The sequence below is a fragment of the Strongylocentrotus purpuratus genome, unplaced genomic scaffold (genome assembly GCF_000002235.5).
Source record: "Strongylocentrotus purpuratus isolate Spur 01 unplaced genomic scaffold, Spur_5.0 spur5_scaffold_21, whole genome shotgun sequence".
Taxonomy (NCBI): domain Eukaryota; kingdom Metazoa; phylum Echinodermata; class Echinoidea; order Camarodonta; family Strongylocentrotidae; genus Strongylocentrotus; species Strongylocentrotus purpuratus.
In genome coordinates, this window is record NW_022145607.1 from 40,469,057 (window position 1) to 40,495,973 (window position 26,917).

Below are 26,917 nucleotides of genomic sequence, written 5' to 3' on the forward strand. Positions count from 1 at the left end.
TTCGATCCTACAATATTTAGTGATTGTTGTCACAGTTGAAATCGAGTCTAAAGTTATTTAATTGTAAATAATAAACTCTTTATGTTGTATACCTCCCTCTCAAGGTCAAGATATTAATTAAGCTATAAAACAATATTTCTTGACTACAATCGACCGATTAGCTATTCCCGTTTGGAAATTATATATCACAACTACATATTCTGAGATTTTCATGGTCGCAGCTTCCATTGTACGGCCGTAGGCGATATTTGAAATTTATCAAAATATACTAGGAGCACCAGTAAATGTTTGTATTCAATTTTTGTTGAAAGCATAAGTGTTTTAGGGGCTACATTTTCTAGTGCTTATAATACATCCACAAAGGCATCCAAATATATCAAAATTAGAAAGAAGAATTATCCATCCAATTTTCAAAATTTCCCAAAACTTTGTATTACCTTTAATATGAGAATTAATAAAATCAATTTTTGTTATTTGCTCATATTTCATTTAAGTTATCAATCTTGGTGCAAATTAAAGTAAATAATTCTTCTGATGATTCTTTGTCAATATTCACCTTAAAATGCTGATTATATTAAGTGGATTTCATTTTGGGGGGGGGGGGGCCTGCTAATGGGCCACCCTGCCTGTAAACGATGTCCCAACCTCAATTTTTCAACCTACGGAATTGGGTTATGCAGACGAGACCGCCGAGAGCGTTTCACTTGTTTCTTATTCTGATTGATCATGAAGTGTAGATATGATTTCATACCAAAATATTGGGATGGATTCTGGCCAAACATGTGGAGAAGACCTAAATTTGTTTGAATGGGATACCTGCTTCTAGCTGCAGGGGACCTGGGAGCAGCACCCCTAAATTGCCCTACTCGTCCAATAAATCCTATGTTCCCTGTGCAAAGGGGATGGAAGCTAGGTCCCTTCTTGCAAAGCCCCTACTTTCATTGGCTCAGGTGAGCGTAAGATCTGCAAACCTCTTGTCATATATTGATTTCTGGGGGGGTGTTTCACAAAGCCTCTTTTCAATGACAAATGACAAAATTCAGTGACAAATCTGCTGATAATCAATCAGAAGCGAGGATTTCAGTAGCTTATAACAAAAACGTCATTTGTCACTGATGACAAGTTTTGTGAAACGCCCCCCTGTATGATGATTTCTGTATGTTTTTGTTGACAGATTGAGAGTGTGATCAAGAATACAGAAGGAGATAGGAACAAAGCGTTTGAAGCAGCGTGGAAGATGTACCAGGAGTATGTGTGTCTCAAGGAGCAGATCAATGCTCAGAGGATGTCCATTGGATTGGATCGCATCCCGGAGCTCACTGAGGAAGACAGGAGGCTCGATCCAGAGTAAGTGGATATGAGATGATCATTGAGGGGGATGGGGGCACATCCCCCTCCCCATCATAAATTATAGACTACAAAAAGCACCAGGAAACTGTTATAACCTTCATTGTTTTTTCCCATGTCCTTATTAGGTTTTTTTTGTAATTGTAGACAGATTCTTTTTCATTTAACATGCATTTTGATTGGGTTATATCTTAGAATTCAACAGGTTTAGTTGATCAATGAAAGAACCTTTTATTCTTTTTTACATAGTACATTTTGTAAGCCTATAGAAAGGATCAATATGGATTATTCTGCCTCACCAGATATTTATTTCAAAAGTATATAAAGCTCTTTGGAGGAAAACAAGAAGAGTTGAGTTAATAGCCATTTTTTTTTAATGTATGTAATATATAAATGAATAGGTTCCTTTTGTAATGTAGGTTACATTGGGAAATACTTCTTGAGACACAAAAAAGTATGTAAACATCACTGACAATTACATGTACATATCTCCCTAAGAACTCTCCATGTATAGGTGGTTTCTAAAGTAGATTTAATTCTATGAAATTTCACTTTTGTTGTTCAATTGCAGCCTTCTGAGGAAGAGAAGAGCGGAATGGCATGATATAGAGAAGAGGGACCCTCCCTCGCCCCTGATCCCTACATGCACCCTGCCCCTCCCACTGGAACCTCCCCCACCCTTCCAGATGCCTGGTACCAGTCACAGTAAGGAGATGAATGGTCCTCCTCCTCCTCCGCCCTTCAAACAACAACCACCACCTATGAAGGTAGGTGTGGCTTATAATAGTAATAAAAATAACGTTTTATTTACCCAGGGTAGCCACTTCTGTTATGAAACTGCTCTTCCAGCGGGCCCTGCATAACATAATATGTTATTACTACTCTTCTCCAATCTAGCATGCTGAGCGCCTAGCTAGAAGGCAGAAGGTCCCATTTTTATAAATCTTTGGTATGACTTGGCCGGGGTTCGAACCCACGACCTCCAGTTCATGAGGCGGGCGCCCTAACCACTGAGCCACCATGCCCGGTAACAATCAACAATGAAGAGTGGTTCACCTTGTTCAGACAGGATGCTGTACGCTCCCTCCACGTAAATAACATGGAGTTAACAACAAAATTATTCATACCCTTTAATACCATGTTTTGTCATTTTTAAAGTATGTGAAAAAATGTATTTTTCATGATTTATGTTTCATTAGAGTGTGTGATTTTAAAGCTTACATCTAAAAGTATTCAACAAAAGCCTTAATTAAAGGGGAAGTCCACCCTGAAATTAAGTTAGTTTTAATAGGAGTAGAAAAATGAGAGAAACAAGTCAGTGAAAGTTTGAGCAAATTCCGATTAAAAATAAGGAAGTTGGGATTTTTGAAGTTGTGATCAATCAAACACAAATTGGCAACTCTATGACGTATCATGCGAGCTCAACTTCCATTTGCTCAGTACTAAAAAAAATCTAAAATTTTCATTTTCCCTCAAGAAAAATTTCAACCATACATGCACCCTAAATATAATAATTGCAAATATGTTTCTATACTCCCCCTGCAAGGAACAAATATATATTCCGTCATCAATAACAAAGAAAACATGATTTTATGGAATATTATGCACAAAGCAAATGAAGGAGAGCTCGTATAATAAGTCACAGAGTTGCCAATTTGTATTTGATTGATCACAACTTCAATAATTCATAACTTTCTTATTTTCATTCAGAATTTGCTCAAACTTTCACTCACCTGATTTTCTTATTATTCTGCCTCTATCGAAACAAACTTATTTTGGGGGTGGACTTTCCATTTAAACCTGTCCACCTTTCATTCTTGAGATACAAAAACAATCAAATATACAAGGGGTATGAATAATTTAGTTTGTACATAAAACTCATCAAAACTATGTACATGTATATTGTAATGCACATACAGTAACATTTACAATGGGGCCTTTGTATATTTTAGTTTTTTTTCCCTTTCATTCTGTTTTTTTAGCTGTGGTGGTTTTAAGAGGGGTTGTTTAAAAAAGCAAATTTTTCTGTGTCCTGTCTGAATAGGACTTAGGTTAAACAGGACAATTATCCTTTTTGTTTTATACCAACAAAATACTCAAATATGTGACCCGGCACCACAAAACCAACAAAAAGTCGCAACCAGCGATTCTCCGTAATCAGCTAAAATGTCAATTTAGGTGAAAAAAATAGATTTTTGTTTTTTTGCATTTTCTGAAAGAGTGGTCTTTTCTGTACCTAGTGTCAAAATTTGGAAGTCTAAAACATAGTAGAAGATGTGTTTTAAACGGTTTTTCTAGACCAGTTTTTTTCGCACAGCCTTCGGTCTCTTCCAAAATTTGATCACTTTTCCCGAGCGAAATTATCGTAGTCCGGAAATGGTCGGTCGTTGCTAACGGGTCGTGCTACGCGGGCTGTGATTGGTCCGTTATAGCAATCAGTGCGGCGCGCCATTTTGTTTGTATCCGCTTTCACATCCGAGTTCCAGATTTGCGTTCGTCTTATATTCTCCGTTAACGACTTCGAGTAGCTTGATTGTACATCACATATCCAGAATGTGTTGATCAAGAGTAGACCTAAGAACATTATTATATGTTATACATTTGAGAGTGACAAGTTGCGAAAAAGTCTACAACGTCGTTACAATGCCAGGTTTTGTACGTGAGCAGAGCCGTGGGATGGTACCGGGGTGCACCAACGCAGATGCCCGGGTAGCTCGGGCGGTCAACGAAGCGATGATGCGGGGGCTAGCTGCGGGGGATCAGGCCAACCTTACAGCTTTGCTTACTGAACACTTCGGGCAAGACAGCGACGAGAGAATTCCTGATAATGTGGTTACAAATAATTGCCCAGATGTATACAAAACAAGATAGGTGACAAGCAGTGTTATGTAAGGGGGAACAAAAAGACTCCGGGTCCACCATGAATAGGCATTGTCTAGTGCAGGTGTCTCGGCACTATGTTGCAGTTCACTTAATCTGTCCAATTACAACTCTATACATTTACAACATAATAACTTTTGAAAGAATTAAGTCCACACATTGAAACCTCAGAAACATAATGAACAGACTATGTTTGACCATCAGGCCAAATTTCAGCCTAATCTGAAAATCTCTTCATAGTGGTTGCTATGGCCTTTTGATTCACCCTTCTATTGATTTCCCTGTGGTTTGCTTGCTCCGCATGCTTGAATAGCCCCAAACTTTAAAGCTCTCTTTCTCACAATTTAATACCAGTAACCTCCCTCACCAGCTCTTTTCATTCACTAAATTGAAAGGGTTAGGAAGCTTCAATTTGGACAAGTAATATACCATTTTAATGAGGAGAACTTCTTCTTTCATAATCAGATGAAATCAGGAAAATAATTTTTGCGACTTTTTGGTGGTTTTGTGGTGCCGGGTCACATATGACACTCCTGACAGGTATATCAGGAGTACACATCTTTGAGTACAATCTTTGGATTTTTTATATTTTTTTAAAAAGAAATCGTAATTTGATATTTCATATACCATAAAAAATAACCTTATTCTTTTTTATGTCACACACACAGTAACATTCCAATATTATCTCAAGTCTACAAAGTTCATAACTTTGTTGTACCCTCTTTGTCTAAATTTCTTTTCAAATCAGCTTACGGTACTTTAATTCTACTATTTGTATGAAGTCATTCTATGAAGCAGTTATTGTTTGAAGACAGGATGTTGGTTGTCCAGGATCTATCAACATGTATATGATAATCCACAGATAACCACAATGTCATGAGAATGTGGGGGGGGGGGGGGGGGGGGTTTATATTGCACTAGAGCTACCCATTCGAAATGAAAAACTAAAGATGGATAAGTTTAGGATAATTGCACATTCAAAAAGAAAATGGACCATTCCCCTTCTCAAATTGGTAGATTTATGTAGGACCAGTAAATGAAATGGATATGATAAAAGCAAGAGAACCAGAGATTAGAATATGATATGTACAATGATTTCACAGGTGAAATAATGCTCGTTGCCTATCTTATTTTCTATTCTTTTCTTTACAGAACTGTCTGTCATGTCACCAGCAGATCCACAGAAACGCTCCGATCTGTCCCCTTTGCAAGGCCAAGAGCAGGTCCAGGAACCCCAAGAAGACCAAGAGAAAGCATGAGCAATGAGCTGAAGGACCAGGTCCCGACTACTTCGGACCAGGTCTCGACCGCTTCGGACCTTCACATTCCAAGATCTGTGTGGTAGAGACCCTGAACATGCCACAGAGTGTTCAGATAGACAATGTGTTATATTATCAAGAAGGAATAGGCTACAATGTTGTATCGGACTGACACGCCAGGGGATGTTCAAAAAGGCAATGTCTTTGTTTAGAAGGATTGAAAGACTGTTCCTCTAAATGGCCTTTATCGGACAAAGGATGAGTCACCCTTTGACTACCATACCTGTTAATGAGTGCCCAAAACTGTATATCCTTTGACCAAGAAAAGCTGGTCTTTCTGTTGAAGACTCCAAACAAGTTTATGAATTGTAAAGTTAGATCTCATGGTAAATGGGTTTCTGGTAGGATTATTCCTTGAAATGCACTGTGCGCTGATAACGGCTGCCGGAGCTAAAGCTAGGGTAATAATTTCCAAAGCTCTTTGGAAGTTATATAATGTGATGTGCGCTATACAAGAACTGAATATTTTATCATTTTCAGTGAAAAGAGTCACCATAAGTAAGAACTCTTCTTATGAATTTTTCTCAGTGGTACAAGTTCAAACATTTGGTGCTGTCAAAAGGGTAAAATGAGGATGCTTAAATGGTCACTGCTTTGCATCTTAAAGAAGCAAACTGGTGTAAGATTCCTTGTTGATTTTCATTACGACAATCCTAAGGTTGGCCTATTCAAAGTAATATGTACATGTATGTAAAAAGGTATTAAATTATTCACCTGTACCTTAAAGAGAGGAAAGATTTCAAAATGTCTTATCTTTTGCCAAAATATTGAACACAAACCAGAAAATATTTGAACAAAGATGATCCATGTACTGCAAACTGTCTTAACTATTTTTTCTTTTTTCTTGTCCAAATACAAGTACTTATGTACATCAAAAACTCTACGCAAACTCCATGACAACAATTTTCTACCTCTTTTTTTTCTTCTATTTCTATAGGTTCTCAAATCTTCAATATTTAGGGTATTTACCAGCACTTTTGTATATGAATTTAATCAAAGGAGTCATGTAGATAAGGAAATCAGGTTTTTTCTTTTTTTAATGTGAGCTTAAACAAGAAATTTCAGCAAATAAACCATTTAGTACATTCAATTTTAATAGCTAGAATCGAACATATTTGTTGTTGCTAGGTCAGCAGACATGGCGGCACATAATGTATGTGATTCCTATTCTGACTGTTGAAATACAATTATTCATAAACATAACAAGTGAACGTAGTAATTTGTCACAAGTACATGACAACGATGTTTGCATTGAGTTTGATAACATTACACAACAATGTGTTTGGCTAAGATCCTTTTGTGTTACTTTTTCTCTACCGAGGCACACATCCAAAATAATATCATCACATGGGTTCATCAATATTCAGCCTTTCTATTTTCAGGTATGTCCCCCTCATTGCCCAGAAATGAAAAGGTTTTGAGATTGTGGTTTTGGAAAGTGGTAGTGTGCATTGCTTTATTACAGGAAGGTGACAAGGAAGGCATATTGCTTCAATATAGATCTGTATGCTGACTAACCTAGGCATGTTATAGAATAAAGGCCATGGACACATGTTGTATCTTTTTCACTCACTTTGCCAGTCAAATAGACAACATATGATCTATCCTTTAATTTGTTGTCAACCTGCTTGAGATGAATTCCCTGTACAGTTGCTGTAATGATTGTTCAAATTATGGAGACAGAATTATCAGTGCCAAATACATTTCAGTGTATGTATATAAGCTTTATTTTATTATTAAACGGTCTACAGCTTTTATTTCAACCAAACATTTGAAGGCAAGTGGTGTACTTAAATTGATGGATGGAGCTCAATTCTTTTTATTAAAGCTGTTCTGGAGAAGTTGATGCAGCATTCAGTTAACCAGTTTACAACTAAGAAGTATTACAGTCATGATAGCAATGTGTTCATCATTTTGATCATCCTTTGTTTCGTCTTGTTTTGCTTTGAAGTGGTGCACAAATTGGATCAATGAATTGGATGTCAGGTTTTGTGAACCTTGTGAACATTTTCTCATGACACCAACCAGTATTGTCGGTCTCCTGGCCTGTAGCGAGTAAATATTATCAATATATGTGTGTTTGGACAAAGAAGGACAGTTCCAATGCCAATACCACAAATTATAGGTGACTGATTTGAACATAATAGATGATCATGATTCATGGGTTAAGTCTATGGAAAGATGGGGTCGGGCCTCAACAAGGTAATCCTAATCTTCAGGCCTCAATAAGATAATCCTAATCTAGAGTGGATCGATTTAGTTTTGCAGGAGGCAGAAACACCAAGTGCATTGTTGTATGAATAACATTTCAAAATAGAATGGGTGTAACCAAAGCAAACGAAGATATATATATATCTATTTTTTTAGGACTGGGTAAAGTAGCGTTTGAGTGGAATTTGGGGGGAGATGATCATAAATCATCTCGATAACATTTATTCAGTTTGTGTTTGTATTTTTAAAGAAACCTCTTGTCTAGTGTGTAATTAATGAAGGTGCAATATAGCTACTGAAAACAAAAAGATGAGACATATTGCTTATCATTGTAAGATATAAACCAATTGTAAATATTAAATAAGTTGTTATCAGCTACAAAACTACATATGAATATTTGATGTCATTAGTCATAATGTAGTAGTAATCCTTTTGATGTTGCCTTTCCCTATTCTTCCTATTTCCTGTCCTTGAATGATGATAATTTTCATTTCTTTTTATACAAAATATTCACTAAATTTCATCAAGATTGCTGTCCATATATAATGAGGTTGAGATTCAAAAGGAAACAGAATAATTTGACAGGCCTGATAATTGCCCGATTTAAATCGGTTTCCTGATTATTGTTTTTCTTCACTTTTCCCGATCCCCCCCCCCCCCCGATTTTTTTCCCCGAAATCCTTTTAAAAAAAAATATTTGTTCTACTTAAGGGTGGGGGTGGGGATGGTTGAGGAAGAAAACAACCATTTTTTTTGTCAGTGCTCACTATCACCCCTGATTTTATCAGAAGATTTCCATCAGAATGCAATTTAATTCTTACAATCATTTAGAAATCCATTTATTCTAGGGTAGAAATGTTTCTTTCTTCGTTACGTAGGGGCATATTGCTTTGAAATGTTAATGCATGATTTTAGCATAATTGATTGGTGCTGTAAGTTGAAGAAACAAAAGGTGCACAGTGCAAAATATGATAGAGAGATTAATTGAGATGTAACGGAGAAACGAGAGAAAAAAAGAGCGAGAGATAACAAGTTGATATAGGGGGCACCGGAGACTGCCCCTCCCCCCCCCCCCTACCTCATTAAACACAATTTGGCATATTTGAATTACACAGCCCCTGATGAAGTTTACAAAATGAAATAAAAGTGGGAGTAGTATTTGGTCCTAGTAATTTAGGAATTGCCTGCTACGGAATGAACATTTTTTTTTTCTTCAAATATCTAACCCCCATCCGACTGTTAAAACTGACCCATTGGGCCTTTGAAAGAAGATGTTGTATTTCCCTTTAGGTGCCAAAACATGGGTCAGTCGAAAATCTTCTTCTTTTTTCCCCTTTTTGGGCTGATAATTCTCAATTTTTTGCTTTAATACAATTTTTTTTTAAATTTATATTTTTCTCTAAAAAGCGGTTAAAAAAAAAAAAATTAAAACGCCGATCGTAGATTTCAAGATTTTTGGGTCGGTCGCAAAGGGCAATACAACATCTTATTTTGTAGGCCTTTTCATGATCCATATTGCAGCGTTTCAATTGCTGACCAGAATTTGATTTTGTTTCACACAATGCAAATATAATCAGGTGGGCTGTATAACGTACAGACTACCTTATAATTTCGTTAGAATTGCCTTTATTTATTATCAGGTGGGCTGTATAACGTACAGACCACCTTATAATTTCGTTAGAATTGCCTTTATTTATTTATTTATTTATTATTCTTTATTTTTCTTATTTCGAACCACTTTTTTGTAAGCACGATTACTTTAAAATGGCTCAATCAAATGCTTTCAAATTTGGCACACATATGTATAGGCATATGTACAAAGCATAATAACGTTTTCAACATTGACCTTTACTCATGACGTCATCTAGGCGCCATTTTGTAAACATTTTACGAAAATCAACACATGATCATATCTTCATAACCAAAGGTTATTTCTCATTCATATTTATCATGATCAAGGTCAATATCCGTCCGGTCAATTGCAGGTCAAATAACGCGCGCGTGCGCGTACGTCCGCGCTTCAATGCGCGCGCAAAATTTTGAAATGCTCAAAATCGTCTCAAAATCATTTTGCATACGTTTTAGGCCATTCTAAGCATTTTATAAAAAAATCGCGCACACAAGCATGCGTGCGCGTTTTCGCGCGTAAAACTATTGCACAACATAGAATCGCCATTTTTTTCTTTCATGATATTCCACATATTTTTACAAAAAAATTGATAGCATGTTTATCTCTTTATGACTATTAATGACGGAATGATCGACCGTTAAACATAAATTTCCGTGCGCGCGAGCTCTTGTAATACATAGCATATATGGGCAAAAACATGCCTATGCAAAATCCCTTGTAGCTCTTTAGGATGCAAGGTGACCCTAATTTTTTTTCATATTTTGATTGAGTATGAATCAGAGATATGATTTCATGTCTCATATGGCCATTAAGTGTATCGTGACATCATCATAATGGCCTTCGAACTCAAAATACGAATTTGCATATTATGGCGTCAGCATATATATGGAAAATCGATTGTATCTCTGTAAATATTGCTCGATTTTCTTCCAAATTTCGATATGGTGTAGCTAAGACAATTCTCTACAAATTTTGATTCACAATTTTTCATTTCGACAAAAGCATCATGGCGTATTTTTGCGATTAAAGGAGGAATGTCAATTTTTCACATTTTGCGTGTATTCTCTATGGGACATGATTTTTTTTTTCAAAACTCGATTCTACATTCCCGTCTTTCGCGAGCAATATCTCTGTCGTTTAAGCTTCGTTTACGCTGAACTTCGAGTATGTTGTAGCTGAGACAACAAGCTATGTCAAATGTGCCCTTTGTTTTGTCTCAAATTTTAGTTGGACCAGCCCGCCTATACTTGTTCCAAACAAGTATTACAAATCTAGTTTCTTTTTATTATGCCTCTGCCCAACGAAGGTGGTCCTGGGAAGCATCATAATTTTTGGTTGTCCGTACGCCCCCACCGCTTTTCTCGTTAACGCGATTTCTCAAGAACCACGTGAGATATGAACTTTAAACTTTATGATAGTATGTATCGCCATAGGAAGACGATATACTAGGACTCTCTGTCAGAGGCGGCGCTCTGGGGGGGGGGGCACAGTGCCCCCACACTTTTTCAAGTACCCCAAAAGTGCCCCTTTTTACAATGGGAAAAGAGCGTCTATTAATTTTCACCTATGATAAGTGCCCCTTTTATTTCGACACGTACCACTTTTCCTTCTACAAGTTCCCATTTTCCTTTGCAATAAGTGTCCATCTTTCATTCTCATAAGTGCCCTTATTTCTAGTAAGTGGCCCTTTTCTGGTACGAAAAGTGTTTCTTTTTCACTTTTGACAAGTGCCCCCTTCACCTCTGATAATTACCCTATTTAAGTTTTAGAGGTGCCCCTTTTACTCTAACAAGTGCTCCTTTTGCTTTGTAAGAAGTGCCCATTCCCCTTTTAATAACTACCCCTTTTTAACTCTAATAAGCGCAGCTTTTATTTTCACATGTGCCCTTTTTCCTTTCTAACAAGTTCCCCTTTTTTATTCTCATAAGTATCCCTTTTCATGTGCGATAAGTGCCCCTTTTCACCTCTGATGATTTCCTTTTTAACAATGATAAGTGCCCCTCTTCCTTTTTGATAAGGGACCTATCCCCATTTCAAAAATGCCCTTTTTCACCTCTGATGCCCTTCCCCCTTTTAATAACTACCCCTTTTTAACTCCAATAAGCGCAGCTTTTATTTTCACATGTGCCCCATTTCCGTCGACAAATGCCCTTTTACTATTCTCATAAGTGCCTTTTTCATCCCTGGTGAGTGCCTCTTTTCAGGTATAAGAAGCGCCCCGTTGTTATCTCTGATAATAACCCTCTTGAACTATGAAAAGTGCTTCTTTTCTTTTCTAAAAGGTGTCTTATACCTTTCGATAAGTGTCCGTTTTCCTCTCATCATTCAACGTGCCGCTAATTTATAGCTACTAAGAGCAATATCCCCCTAAGGCCGCTCGTTACACTCACTCGCATTTGTAGAGGATAAAATCCTGTTACCTATCAAGTTGTCCGTTATGAGAATGTGCTTATAACCCAAACCTGCAAAGTGAGTGAGAATAGGGTATATTCTAATCCCATAATAAACATTTGAATTTCACTATATCATAATATTTGACTACTTATTCTTATTTGATTATGTGTCCTAATTGATTATAATATGAGTGAGTTTCCGCGACAGACATTGTGGATTGCTGTGATTACTAGAGTGATGTCCACTTTAAGATCCGTTATACTAGGTGCCAAGTGAAAGAACTTGCTAACTTCTTTGATTACTGACAGCTTTGGTAGGACAACCAAGTTCAGAATGTTCGCTAGATGCTAGGATAATGAGGAGAAATACCGCAACTTCAGGTATACAAATATGGCGTAACTTCGAATGTCCCGTGCCGTTCGTAATTACATTCGACAATTCCATCCTTTCGGGGTAAGAACTTTCCCCACGAGAAGACGAGAAACCAAAGATCGCATTACTTTTGTCAACTCCATTCATTCTTCTACGTACGGTTGGTTTCTTCATGTCGTCAATTTGAATATCTCTCAAATCAGTTTATGGCGGTTTAAATTCAGTTGATAACTCCTGTTGATGAACAACAATTCAACCGTCGTCAATAAAGTTTTCCTGATACTGAACACAAATCCCTTTCCTTCTAACCAATGCAACATGCAGACTCGGTATGATCAGCGTGCCCAAGTTTAAACCTCATTCAGTTTCCACCTTTTGTAACCGTATCTCCTGTATTCGCTGTGCTGAAAAAGAATAATTCGAATTGACATAATCGTTTGATAACGAGTTCAAAGCAAACGATCCACTGACAGCTAAAGATGAAAAACGCTTTTTGATCGAAACTAAACCAATCTCTTAAAATGGAACAAAAGATGCTTTTCACATTTAGGCGTTTCCGTTTGGCAGAATGCACAAGTTGCTACCATAAATGGATATGATGTTCTCGTTTCATCTCTCTCTCTCTCTCTCTCTCTCTCTCTCTCTCCCTTTCTTTTATTCCTAAGTTCTGAATACACCATTACATATACAATCCAAATATTGCACTCGATCATTTCAGGATTTCTCCTCTCCACCGTCGAATCTATATTTAGGTTAATTGTTGAACCACTTTGCTATGACAAGATCGTGCCTTACATCCTTTCGTTAATTCCAATCACTTCAATTTGACATTTCTACTCAAACATTTGACATCATGACGCCGTTTCCTCCCGCGTTACCTGCAACATACAATATCTTCGGTCCAAATATAATGGAACTTACCGCTGCTCTCTGAACATGAGAGGGTGTGTAAAGGTGTCGTGGCCGGTGCAGTGGATACGTCTTCAGACTGTGCCTTACGTGGTTCGCGGTTCATGGAACTTTACATACTTCCTTTGGCAAGACATTACTCTATATTTGCCACACTCCACCCAGGGGAAATTATATATGGGTACCGGTAGCAAAGAATTCATTGAATGCTGCGAACCTAGCGGAACCGGGCTGATATTGATACATTGAGCTCTTTTCGTGGTGGACATGTGCGCTATAAAAAAAAAACATAATTATTACCTTTTAAAATTATTATTACCATTATTATTATAATTGTAATTGTCATTATTATAAAAAGGGGGTGGTCGAATAATATATATAACAATGGTGTAGCATGGATCCAGCCATGCATGAAGAGAGGAGGAGGGAGCACTGGTGTTATAGGGGGTACTGGTCTTACTAGGTAAATGAAGGGAGTGGTATCATCATCATTATCCAGTACAATCTCCATTTCTATAATTGTCGTTGTGTTATGTCAGTGATAGCTTACACAATCATTCCCAGTATCACAACTGTAAGAGGCTTTATCTATCCAGTTTGCAGGCACAAACCATTGTCTTGCCTTGATTTTGAAAACCCATTCATTGTTTGAACCTTTATATTCCTAAAGCCCCTCTAAAGTGTTGGGAGCCCCAACAAATCGATTGCAAAATTTCACTAGTTGAGAATAGTTGAGTTTTGGCATAAAGGCACTACACACAATAATTTTGATGTGAGATAATGGTAAACTGAGTGTCAAATTTGAAAGAGCATGCAATTTAAATAACAAAATCATCTGTGTTTGATCAAAATCGGTTAAGAGATGGCTGAAATAACCATTAATTTAACCATTTCTAATATTGGTGGAGCCCCACAAAAATTCGATAGCTTTGAACCAGCCGATGAAAAAACGAGATAACGCCTCATACGTTTTATTTCAGCCAATGCTCGCTTTTTATTTGCTTTTTCGTGTCGGTAATAATACGCAAACAAACGGCCGGATCGTGTATTGTTATTACCGGCCAACGTATTTTTGTAAAAGTGGAGCTGAATTGGTATAATCGGACTTTATTTTTGGGCCTAAAATTATCTTTTATGTCTCTAAAGGGCACTATAAATGTCATAAATAAGAATAAGCTAGAGCAATAACCATGATTTTTGAAGGCATAGTGGGTGTTAAACAAGAACCCAACTGTTTATTTAATACACATTTCTGTAAGGATTTTCGAAACAAATGCGTTTGAAGTCAAATATTCATGAAAGAATACAAAATGTAGGTTTTTTGCGTACAACAGAAAACCCGAATTAAGTATACGTTCATCAATATTTGTCTTCAAACACATTTCTTAGGGGGAAATCTTTGCAGAAGTGTGTCTTCAATTACATCCTCTTTCACATTGTGATACAATTTAAGTGAAATTTTGCCTAATTTTTTTGGCGAATTTTGGGCTCCCAACACTTTAGAGGGGCTTTAGACAAAGGGCAAATGTTTAGCTTTGTATTCTATAAAGTTCTTAGAGGTTAAGAGATGACAGGTTGGATGAAGGTCTCTTTACGTAATTGAGTAGAATATGTCATGGTAGTTTAAAGGGGCAAATTTTTTGTGATGGGGGCATACTTCTTATATTAAAATTACTTATCTAGAGAAGGGACATTTAGTAGCGTTGAAATCGAGCACGATTATATTCGAAAAGGGACACAATTCGTTCTGAACTATCAGATTTCGATTGGGGCACTTATCAGAGGTGAAAAGGGGCATTTATAAGACAGAGAAAGGGAAACTTATTACAAAAAGAAAATGGGTCCTTATGAGAAGTGAACGGGCACTTATTAAAAAGAAAAAGGGGCACTTATCAGAGGTGACAAAGAGCACCCATCAAATGTAAAATGGAGCACTATTAAGAGGTGGAAAGGGGCAGTTATTGCAAAGTCTAAGGGGCACATGTCCAAGTAAATAAGGTGAACCTTTTCAGGTTTTATTAGGGGCACTTATCAGAGGTGAAAAGGTGCACTTATAAGAAGGGAGTAGGGGGACTTATGAGAAGTAAAAGAGAGCAGATTTCGTCAGTACATATAAAAGCACCTTTGGGGTACTTGAAAAAGTGGGGGCAGAGTGCCCCGGCTCTTGTACTTTAGAGGTTCTCATGTTTGGGGCTACGTTTGTTGACAAATTCGTGATTTTTTTTTTTTTTAATTAAAAAAAAAAAATAATAATGAACTTCTCCTACGACAGAGTTACTTCCTCCGAATATATTCAAGCTGCTATGACAGTTCAGACCAAGTCGGTGTCATTATTTTATACATTCCGAATATAGACTGGAAGTCCAGAAACCCAAGAGTGGAGGCAATAAAAGATGGCATGTGTCGCCATGGTTATAGGCAGCTCACCGATTGTTCTTTGTTTGCATTAATCTCCCCTAAACGTTATAATTTGACCGTTCTAGCACCCTGGCGTGACAGACATTTCATCTAATTACAATCAAGCGATCTGGTTGCATCAATGCTTAAAAGGCTTTAGATAGTAAAGTTTGCAGAGTAATTGACCCGTATTATGTCCGGTCGTATCTTTTCGAATGAATCGAATCGTGTTTTTTTCCACGATGTTAAAAGTATACGGGATGAAAAAAAGAATGGATAATTCTGGAATGAAATGAAACTGCAAACAATGATACACGTGATGGCTATTGTTTATTAATTGGAAATGACCCAGATCTGCTCAAAAGCTCATATGTGATCGAGGAAATCATTTGTTTGGTTCTGTCAAATCGCTCTTGGTCTCAGAATGACAGAGGGTCAACCGGAGATGTCCAGTTGACTGAGTAAAATTGGTATGGAAGAGAGTGATTACGTGAACGAGTCCGCTCCTGGTTGTCACTTTAACAAAATGAATTTAGTGTTGAATACATCTTTGATATTCATTGGAACAGCTCTAGCACACATGGAGTAGGATGGAAGGACTGAATACAATAAACACCACGGAGGATTCGCGGGAGGAACATTCGATCAGCATTTTGGCAATCCTTCTAAAAGTCGCGATTTCTTTGCTTATCATTCTTGGGAACACTCTGAACCTGATGGTCCTACCAAAGCTGTCAGATATCAACGAAGTTAGCAAAATCTTCCACTTGGCTCTGAGTCTCATGGACCTTGTAGTAGGCATTGTTACATTAATCACCGTCGTCTTCGATGTCGTTGACGGAATGGAGTTCGTTCGTCCTCTATGCATCACCACGGGCATACTGAACATTGTGGCTCCGACCAGTTCTGTCTGCATCCTCGTTCTCCTCCATGTTGATCGATTCCTGTCCATCACCAAACCGCTCCGGTATCCCGCCTGGATCACCCCTCGAAAAGCCCAAGTTCAGATTCTTATCGCCTGTGTTTCGTTAACGGGAATTGTTGTAATCGGCATCGGTGTTTCACCATCCTCGTGGGATATCATTTATTCACCAGGTACCATAGCCGTCTGTATGGCTGACTTCACAAATATCGATTTTGCTCCGTACTTTGCGGCGATAATGCTCTTGGGGGTATGGCTGCCTGCTGGTATCATCTTCGTAATGTATTGCAGAATCATCTGTATATCGTTGAAGGCGAGTGGCCAAATACGCCGTGCCAAGGTTGCACCTGTTGCAGCTGCAATGGCTCCGGAAGGACATCCCAGATGTGCCCAACATGCACACCCTGTGAACAACGCACTGGAACCCGGAGGTTCAACGATTCAAATCATCTTCAGTCTTCTGAGGTCACTCAAGATGCCTTTCATAATCACTTTTGCATTTTTCCTTTCCTGGGCTCCATCTTCAATTTCCGTATGCTACGTTGCCTTAACGGGTATACCTTACCCTCCCTGGGTAGGCACTTTGTGTGTCATCATGGCATCTTTGAACAGCTTTTGGAATACTATTGTTTACATGTCCATGAAGAAATCGTTCAGAGAAAAGAGTTGGACCTTATTAAAAGAGTCCATTCGTATTCGACTATTCTAAAGTAGTAAATCACGGGGCACAAGGGGACAATGCCCTCCCGTTTATCCACTAAAACAAGTCCATCAATGGAACTATACTCTGTGAATGTAGGTTTTCTGCGTACAACAGAAAACCCGAATTAAGTATACTTTCATCAATATTTGTCTACAAACACATTTTTTAGGGGAAATCTTTGCAGAAGTGTGTTTTCAATTGTATCCTCCTTCGCATTGTGATACAATTTAAGTGAAATTTTGCCGTCAAATTTTGGGCGAATTTTGGGCTCCCAACACTTTAGAGGGGCTTTAAACAAAGGGCAATTGTTTAGCTTGGCATTCTATAAAATTCATAGAAGTTAAGAGATGACAGGTTGGATGAAAGTCACTTTACGTAATTGAGTAGAATATGTCATGGTAGTTTAAAGGGGCAAACTTTTTTGTGATGGGGGCACATTTCCTATTTTAAAATTACTTATCTAGAGAAGGGTCGTTGAGTAGCTTTGAAATCGAGCACGATTGTATTCGAAAAGGGACACAATTGGTTCTGAAATATCAGATTTCGATTGGGGCACTTATCAGAGGTGAAAATGGGCATTTATAAGACAGAGAAAGGGAAACTTATTACAAAAAGAAAATGGGTCCTTATGAGAAGTGAACGGCACTTATTAAAAAGGAAAAGGGGCACTTATCAGAGGTGAAAATGGGCATTTATAAGACAGAGAAAGGGAAACTTATTACAAAAAGAAAATGGGTCCTTATGAGAAGTGAACGGGCACTTATTAAAAAGAAAAAGGGGCACTTATCAGAGGTGACAAAGAGCACCCATCAAATGTAAAATGGAGCACTATTAAGAGGTGAAAGTGGCAGTTATTGCAAAGTCTAAGGGGCACATGTCCAAGTAAATAAGGTGAACCTCATCAGGTTTTATTAGGGGCACTTATCAGAGGTTAAAAGGGGCAGAAGGGGCAGTTATAACAAAGTCTAAGGGGCACCTGTACAACTAAAAAAAGGTGAACCTTATCAGGTTTTATTAGGGGCACTTATCAGAGGTGAAGAAGGGAGAAGGGGGACTTATTAGAAAGTAAAAGTGGCACTTATCTGAAGTAAAAGAAAGCAGATTTCGTCAGTACATATAAAGCACCTTTGGGGTATTTTTTTTTTTTTTTTTTTGGGGGGGGGGGGCACATTCATGTTAACGATCGACGTCCTGGGGAGGGGTCTAAAAAGTTCAACCGATCTTGGAAATTTGTGGGGAGCACGTGCCCCCCCCCCCCCCCGTGGCTACGTGCCTGTTTCTGCGTACAAAACAGAAAACCCGAATTAAGTATACGTTCATCAACATTTGTCTTCAAACACATTTCTTAGGGGGAACTCTTTACAGAAGCGTGTTTTCAATTACATCCTCTTTCACATTGTGATACAATTTAAGTGAAATTTTGCCATCGTTTTGGGGGCAAATATTGGGCTCCCAACACTTTAGAGGGGCTTTAAACTAAGGGCAATTGTTTAGCTTGGTATTCTATAAAGTTCATACGGGCATAGAGGTTAAAAGATGACAGGTTGGAAGAAATTCTCTTTACGTAATTGAGTAGAATATGTCATGGTAGTTTAAAGGGGCAAACTTTTTCTGTGATTGGGGCACACTTCTTATATAAAAATTACTTGTCTAGAGGAGGGACATTTAGTGGCGTTGAAATCGAGCACGATTGTATTCGAAAAGGGACACAATTCGTTCTCATGAAATATCAGATTTTGATTGGGGCATTTATCAGAGGTGAAAATGGGCATTTATAAGACAAGGAAAGGGAAACTTATTACAAAAAGAAAATGGGTCCTTATGAGAAGGGAACAGGCACTTATTAAAAAGGAAAAGGGGCACTTATCAGAGGTGACAAAGGGCACCCATCAAAGGTAAAATGGAGCACTAATAAGAGGTGGAAAGGGGCAGTTATTACAAATTCTAAGGGGCACATGTCCAAGTAAAAAAAGGTGAACCTTATCAGGTTTTATTAGGGGCACTTATCAGCGGTAATAAAGGGGCACTTATAAGAAGGGAGAAGGAGGAATTATCAAAAAGTGAAATGTACACTTATCTGAAGTAAAACAGAGCAGATTTCGTCAGTACATATAAAGCACCTTGGGGCTATTTGAAAAAGTGGAGGCAGAGTGCCCCGGCTCTTGTACTATAAAGGTTCTCATGTTTGGGGCAACGTTTGTTAACAAATCCGTGATTGATTTTTTTTTTAATGAACTCCTGCTACGACAGACTTACTTCCTCAAAATATGTTCAAGCTGCTATGACAGTTCAAACCAAGTCGGTGTCATTATTTTATACATTCCAAATTAAGACTGGGAGAAGAGCTTCCTCCAGAAAACCCAAGAGTGGAGGCAATAAAAGATGTCATGTGTCACCATGGTTAAAGGCAGCTCACCGATTGTTATTTGTTTGCATTAATCTCCCCTAAACGTTATAATTTGATCGTTCTAGCACCCTTTCGTGACAGACATTTCATCTAATTACAATCAAGCGATCTGGTTGCCATGAATTCACTGTTTGAAAGTCTTTAGATATTAAAGTTTGCAGAGTAATTGACCCGTATTATGTCCGGTCGTATCTTTTCGAATGAATAGAATCGTGCTCTTTCTTTTCCACGGCATTAAAAGTATACGGGATGAAAAAAATGGATAATTCTAGAATTAAATGGAACTGCAAACAATGATACACGTGATGGGTAATGTTTATTAATTGGAAATGACCCAGATCTGCGCAAAAGCTCATATGTGATTGAGGGAATCATTTGTTTAGTTTTGTCAATTCGCTCTTGGTCTCAGAATGACAGAGGGTGAACCGGAGGTGGCCAGTTGACTGAGTAAAATTGGTTTGGAAGAGAGTGATTACGTGAACGAGTCCGCTCCTGGTTGTCACTTTAACAAAATGAATTTAGTGTTGAATACATCTTTGATATTCATTGGTACAGCTCTAGCACACATGGAGTAGGATGGAAGGACTGAATACAATAAACACCACGGAGGATTCGCGGGAGGAACATTCGATCAGCATTTTGGCAATCCTTCTAAAAGTCGCGATTTCTTTGCTTATCATTCTTGGGAACACTCTGAACCTGATGGTCCTACCAAAACTGTCAGATATCAACGAAGTTAGCAAAATCTTCCACTTGTCACTGAGTCTAATGGACCTTGTAGTAGGCATTGTTTCATTAATCACCGTCGTCTTCGATGTCGTTGACGGAATGGAGTTCGTTCGTCCTCTATGTATCACCACGGGTATACTGAACATTGTGGCTCCGACCAGTTCTGTCTGCATCCTCGTTCTCCTCCATATTGATCGATTCCTGTCCATCACCAAACCGCTCCGGTATCCCGCCTGGATCACCCATCGAAAAGCACAAGCTCAGATTCTAATCGCCTGTGTTTCGTTAACGGGAATTGTTGTAATCGGCATCGGTGTTTCACCATCCTCATGGGATATCATCTATTCGCCTGGTACCATAGCCATCTGTATGGCTGACTTCTCAAATGTCGATTTTGCTCCGTACTTTGCGGCGATAATGCTCTTGGTGGTATGGCTGCCTGCTGATATTGTCTTCGTAATGTATTGCAGAATCATCTGTATATCGTTGAAGGCGAGTGGCCAAATACGCCGTGCCAAGGTTGCACCTGTTGCAGTTGCAACGGCTCCGGAAGGCCATCCCAGATGTGCCCAACATGCACACCCTGAGAACTACCCTGTGAACAACGCACTGGAACCCGGAGGTTCAACGATTCAAATCATCTTCAGTCTTTTGAGGTCACTCAAGATGCCTCTCATAATCTATTTTGCATTTTTCCTTTCCTGGGCTCCTTTTTCAATTTCCGTATGCTACGTTGCCTTAACGGGTATACCTTACCCTCCCTGGGTAGGCACTTTGTGTGTCATCATGGCATCTTTGAACAGCTTTTGGAATACTATTGTTTACATGTCCATGAAGAAATCGTTCAGAGAAAAGAGTTGGACTATATTAAAAGAGTCCATTCGTATTCGACTATTCTAAAGTAGTAAATCACGGGGCACAAGGGGACAATGCCCTCCCGTTTATCCACTAAAACAAGTCCATCAACGGAACTATACTCTTGTAGCGCAGTAGAATATATACCTAATGTTGGATAGTTTCTGCGCTTTATAAATGTACTATTATTATTATTATTATTATTAATGTAGGTTTTTTGCGTACAACAAACAACCCGAATTAAGTATACGTTTATCAATATTTGTCTTCAAACACATGTCTAAGGGGAAATCTTTGCAGAAGTGTGTTTTCAATTATATCCTCTGTCACATTGTAACACAATTTTAGTGAAATTTTGCCATCAAATTTTTGGCTAATTTTGAGCTCCCAACACTTTAGAGGGGCTTTAAACAAAGGGCAATTGTTTAGCTTGGTATTCTAGAGGTTAAGAGATGACAGGCTGGATGAAGGTCTCTTTACGTAATTGAGTAGAATATGTCATGGTAGTTTAAATGGGCAAACTTTTTGTGTGATGGGGGCACACCTCTTATATCAAAATTACTTATCTAGAGAAGGGACATTTAGTAGCGTTGAAAACGAGCACGATTATTTTCGCAAAGGGACACAATTCGTTCTTAGTCAGATTTCGATTGGGGCACTTATCAGAGGTGAAAATGGGCATTTATAAGACAGAGAAAGGGAAACTTATTACAAAAAGAAAATGGGTCCTTATGAGAATGGAACGGGCACTTATTAAAAAGGACAAGGGGCACTTATCAGAGGTGAAAAGGGGGGGGAAAGGGGCAGTTATTACAAAGTCTAAGGGGCACTTGTCCAAGTAAAAAGTTTAACCTTATCATGTTTTATTAGGGGCACTTATCAAAGGTGAAAAGGGGCACTTATAAGAAGGGAGAAGGGGGACTTATTAGAAAGTAAAAGTGGCACTTATCTGAAGTAAAAGAGAGCAGATTTCGTCAGTACATATAAAAGCACCTTTGGGGTACTTGAAAAAGTGGGGGCAGAGTGCCCCGGCTCTTGTACTATAGAGGTTCTCATGTTTGGGGCTACGTTTGTTAACAAATTTGTGATTTTTTTTTTTAATGAACTTCTGCTACGACAGAGTTATTTCCTCCAAATATATTTATATCAATGGTCTTAAAACAAATTATATTCATTTTAGAGGTAGAAAATATAATGACAACCTTGCTCTTAATGTTAAACTAGATGATATTTCTTTAGAGAGAAAGACATGTACGAAATTTCTTGGTGCCTATATCAATGAAAAACTTGACTGGAGCGACCATGTAAAACACATTGTTACACCAATCTCCAGAAATATTGGCGTACTGTATAGAATAAAATGTTTTGTTTCTGATAGAATATTACTTATGCTTTATAATAGTCTAATTTTACCACACATCTCTTAATGTAATATTTTGTGGGCAACATCCAAGTGTGTGACTAATAATATTCTTCTTCTGCAAAAGAAAGCTGTACGCATATGTACCCGAGCTGGTTATCGTGACCATGCTACCCCACTATTTGTTAAACTGAAATGCTTTAAGGGTTGATGATATTAACTTCCTCCAAATTGCCATATTTATGTTCCGTTTTAATATCTAATTATTACCTACGTCATTATCTTCAATGTTCCAACCTAATAACATGGCACATTCGTATTCAACAAGGCAGTCATCAAATTTACATGTGGTCAATCCTCACACTACGTTAGCCCAGAAATCAGTCAGACACAGAGGTCCAGATGTGTGGAATTCTTTACCTAATGATATTCGAAATATAAAATCAACAAACTGCTTTAAAAGAGCACTCAAATGTATTATCATTTCACAGATGTAAGATATTACTTACATTATAATCTATATATCAGTTCTAAATAAATCTAACATAATTTTGTTACTAGGCTTAACGGAATTCTTTTTTCCTTTCTTTTTTTAACTTTGTAAATAGTGTAAATAGTTCACTACAAAACTTTAGGAATTTTATTTGTCATATATCATATATTTGAAAGGTGTTGTAACGATTCAAGCTCTATTTGCTTATGTTTCATCACCTTTGTGTGTTCATTCTTCAAACTGTATATTAATTGCAACTTGTCTTTGATAAAACAATGTTATATTCTTTTTCACGTGAAGTTAATTCAAAAGGATTGTAAAATTGAAAATGATTTGTTATATTATATTAATTTTTCATGTGATTTTAACTTCAATGAATTGTGAAATTGTGAACATACATAAATAATTAAATAAAATAAATAAATATTCAAGCTGCTATGACAGTTCAGACCAAGTCGGTGTCAATATTTTATACATTTCCGATATAAGACTGGAAGAAGAGCTTCCTCCAGAAATCCCAAGATTGGAAGCAAGAAAAGGTGTCATGTGTCACCATGGTTAAAGGCAGCTCACCGATTGTTATTTGTTTGCATTAATCTCCCCTAAACGTTATAATTTGATCGTTCTAGCGTCCTGGCGTGACAGACATTTCATTTAATTACAATCAAGCGATCTGGTTGCCATGAATTCACTGTTTGAAAGTCTTTAGATATTAAAATTTGCAGAGTAATTGACCCGTATTATGTCCGGTCGTATCTTTTCGAATGAATCGAATCGTGTTCTTTCTTTTCCACGGCGTTAAAAGTATACGGGATGAAAAAAATGGATAATTCTGGAATGAAATGAAACTTCAAAAAATGATACACGTGATGGGTATTGTTTATTAATTGGAAATGACCCAGATCTGCGCAAAAGCTCATATTTGATTGAGGGAATCATTTGTTTAGTTCTGTCAATTCGCTCTTGGTCTCAGAATGACAGAGGGTGAACCGGAGATGTCCAGTTGAATGAGTAAAATTGGTTGGAAGAGAGTGATTACGTGAACGACGCTGCTCCTGGTTTTCACTTTGACAAAATGAATTTATTGTTGAATTCATCTTTGATATTCATTGGAACAGCTCTAGCACACATGGAGTAGGATGGAAGGACTGAATAGAATAAACACCACGGAGGATTCGCGGAGGGAACATTCGATCAGCATTTTGGCAATCCTTCTAAAAGTCGCGATTTCTTTGCTTATAATTCTTGGGAACACTCTGAACCTGATGGTCCTACCAAAACTGTCAGATATCAACGAAGTTAGCAAGATCTTCCACTTAGCACTGAGTCTAATTGACCTTGTAGTAGGCATTATTACATTAATCACCGTCGTATTCGATGTCGTTGACGAAACGGAGTTCGTTCGTCCTCTATGTATCACCACGGGCATACTGAACATTGTGGCTCCGACCAGTTCTGTCTGCATCCTCGTCCTCCTCCATGTTGATCGGTTCTTGTCCATCACCAAACTGCTCCGGTATCCCGCCTGGATCATCCCTCGAAAAGCCCAAGTTCAGATTCTAATCGCCTGTGTTTCGTTAACGGGAATTATTGTAATCGGCATCGGTGTTTCACCATCCTCGTGGGATATCATCTATTCGCCCGGTACCATAGCCTTCTGTATGGCTGACTTCTCAAATATCGATTTTGCTCCGTACGTTTTGGTGATTATGATCTTAGGGGTATGGCTACCTGCTAATATTGTCTTCTTAATGTATTGCAGAATCATCTGTATATCGTTGAAGGCGAGTGGCCAAATACGCCGTGCCAAGGTTGCACCTGTTGCAGCTGCAATGACTCCGGAAGGACATCCCAGATGTGCCCAACATGCACACCCTGTGAACAACGCACTGGAACCCGGAGGTTCAACGATTCAAATCATCTTCAGTCTTCTGAGGTCACTCAAGATGCCTTTCATAATCACTTTTGCATTTTTCCTTTCCTGGGCTCCATCATTCAATTTCCGTATGCTACGTTGCCTTAACGGGAATACCTTACCCTCCCTGGGTAGGCACTTAGTGTGTTATCATGGCATCTTTGAACAGCTTTTGGAATACTATTGTTTACATGTCCATGAAGAAATCGTTCAGAGAAAAGAGTTGGACTATATTAAAAGAGTCAATTCGTATTCGACTATTCTAAAGTAGTAAATTACGGGGCACAAGGGGCAATGCCCTCCCGTTTATCCACTAAAACAAGTCCATCAATGGAACTATACTCTGTGATTGCCCAGTGATGTATAGATAACATTGCTGACGATGCATACATGACATGGGTGACAATCTGCATACTAATTATGTATCGTTAAACCCGTCCAGGCCCAAATCTGGATCGACTCATGGGTAAAATACATTGCTGAGGACATTATGGGTAAACAACAGTTCATGCATGGTGTCGTCAAGCCGATTATAGCTAGATGGTATCGATGATACGTACCCTTGACCCTGGATTAGGTAGACTAAACCGGCGCCGACTTATGGGTAGAAAAGATAGCGCCGACCACTATATATAATTCCTCGATACTATCGACATATAAACAAATATACATTATTATACTAGTTATTTGATAAAGTGTACATAATGCAGTAAATATCGCAATTTCTCAGGCTGTGACACTTTTTGAAGATCGATTTATTTACTTTTTAATAGAGGTATTTTAAGTCACAATATATTTCGCCTGTCTACAATGGTTTGCATCTCTGTATGGCCTAAAGGCCCGGTCACACAGCCCTCCACGGGCGTATCGCGGCCGAATCACGGCCAAAAATTTCTGCCCGTGAAGCAGACGCTGTTGGACGCTTTGAGGTCGCGATAAAGACGCGATACAGCCGTACTTTACCCGTCGTTACACGCGGTAAGAAATTCACACGCGGTTGACCTCGCGAAAAAGTTTTGGGCTGCCCAAAAATTTAAACCGCGGGTAATCGCGGGCGGTACACGTGGTACACGTGGTACACACGCGGTAAAGACGCGGTACAGACGCGGAACGAACGTGCTAGGACGTGCTACGGCCGCGGTTAAGACGTGGTTACACGCGGAATTGGACGCGAAATTTTAGCGGGTAATCGCGGGTGGAGCACGGTCATAGCACGTTTGTTCCGCGTCTGTACCGCGTTGTTATCACGTGCATTAGCGTGTGTACCGCGTGTAAGCGTGGTAGGCCGCGGTACCGCCGCGCTTCACCCGCGATAAGGACGCGGAACAGTCGCCGGCGTCTGTTCCGCGGGCATACCACGGGTAAACCGCGGGTAAGCCAATTTTGCACATTTTCCACCACGGGCAACCTTGGGTAAAAAAAAATCGCGAAATTTTACCCGCGATACAGACGCGAAAGGCTGTGTGACCGGGCCTTAACAGCTGAATTTGTACACTAAACCATTGGAGTATTATAGCTGCTTTCCTTTATTATTGTTATAGATTAATAAGGAGTTGTGTTTATGTGTATCTGGTTTTAAGAGTTATAAAGATCCCGTAATCAGTGGTCATGCACTTTGTAAAGAAGTGACCCCTCCCCCCCCCCCCCCCTATTGATGCTAGTATCGTTTAACAATGCTACATCCGAGATGCATGGCCCTACGTGTTATCAGTGTCTGTGATATGGTGTAATATTGAACCCTAATAAAACTTGTGCTTCAAAATGATCATGAAGTGCCGCTAAGAAGTAAAACAATCTTAGAGTGACCGGTTGTACCATATTCATTTCCCCCAATAGACTGTAGTGTTATAAAAACCGTTAGGAAAACGCAAAATTTGATTTCAATTTCCAACAGCTAGGCGATCGGCTTGTAAAAGTGATGGGGTTCCTGACTGACCTAAAGGTTTATAATTATGATTGCAGCATGAGCTAAATCCAGGATTTTGTTTCAGAATCTGAGGCAATGTTATCGAGTCACTTTAATGGGTATGACACTCAATGCTCTATGCCCATGGATGCACTAATCCATTAATTA

General features: G+C 38.6%; 3 protein-coding genes across 6 annotated transcripts in view; all 3 read left to right on the plus strand.

Annotated features, from left to right (window-relative positions):
- Positions 1-8,151, plus strand: part of LOC575413 (zinc finger C4H2 domain-containing protein) — a 29,305-nt gene extending 21,154 nt beyond the window's left edge. For all 4 annotated transcript variants that reach the window (XM_011667930.2, XM_030994798.1, XM_030994797.1 and 1 more), the window contains 3 exons: positions 1,175-1,347; positions 1,919-2,114; positions 5,380-8,151. In XM_011667930.2, coding sequence (XP_011666232.2) covers positions 1,175-1,347; positions 1,919-2,114; positions 5,380-5,493 — 483 coding nt within the window. In that variant the 3' untranslated portion in view covers positions 5,494-8,151. The remainder of the gene's footprint in view (positions 1-1,174; positions 1,348-1,918; positions 2,115-5,379) is intronic.
- Positions 8,152-16,175: 8,024 nt separating this feature from the next.
- LOC100888590 (alpha-1A adrenergic receptor-like) lies at positions 16,176-19,934 on the plus strand. The gene is made up of 2 exons (XM_030994397.1): positions 16,176-16,846; positions 19,901-19,934. Exons 1-2 carry the CDS (start codon positions 16,176-16,178, stop codon positions 19,932-19,934), a joined length of 705 nt encoding a protein of 234 aa, XP_030850257.1.
- Positions 19,935-20,193: 259 nt separating this feature from the next.
- On the plus strand, positions 20,194-25,313 carry LOC115927971 (alpha-1A adrenergic receptor-like). Its single transcript, XM_030994398.1, has 3 exons — positions 20,194-20,876; positions 24,691-24,864; positions 25,286-25,313. Exons 1-3 carry the CDS (start codon positions 20,194-20,196, stop codon positions 25,311-25,313), a joined length of 885 nt encoding a protein of 294 aa, XP_030850258.1.
- Positions 25,314-26,917: the final 1,604 nt, after the last annotated feature.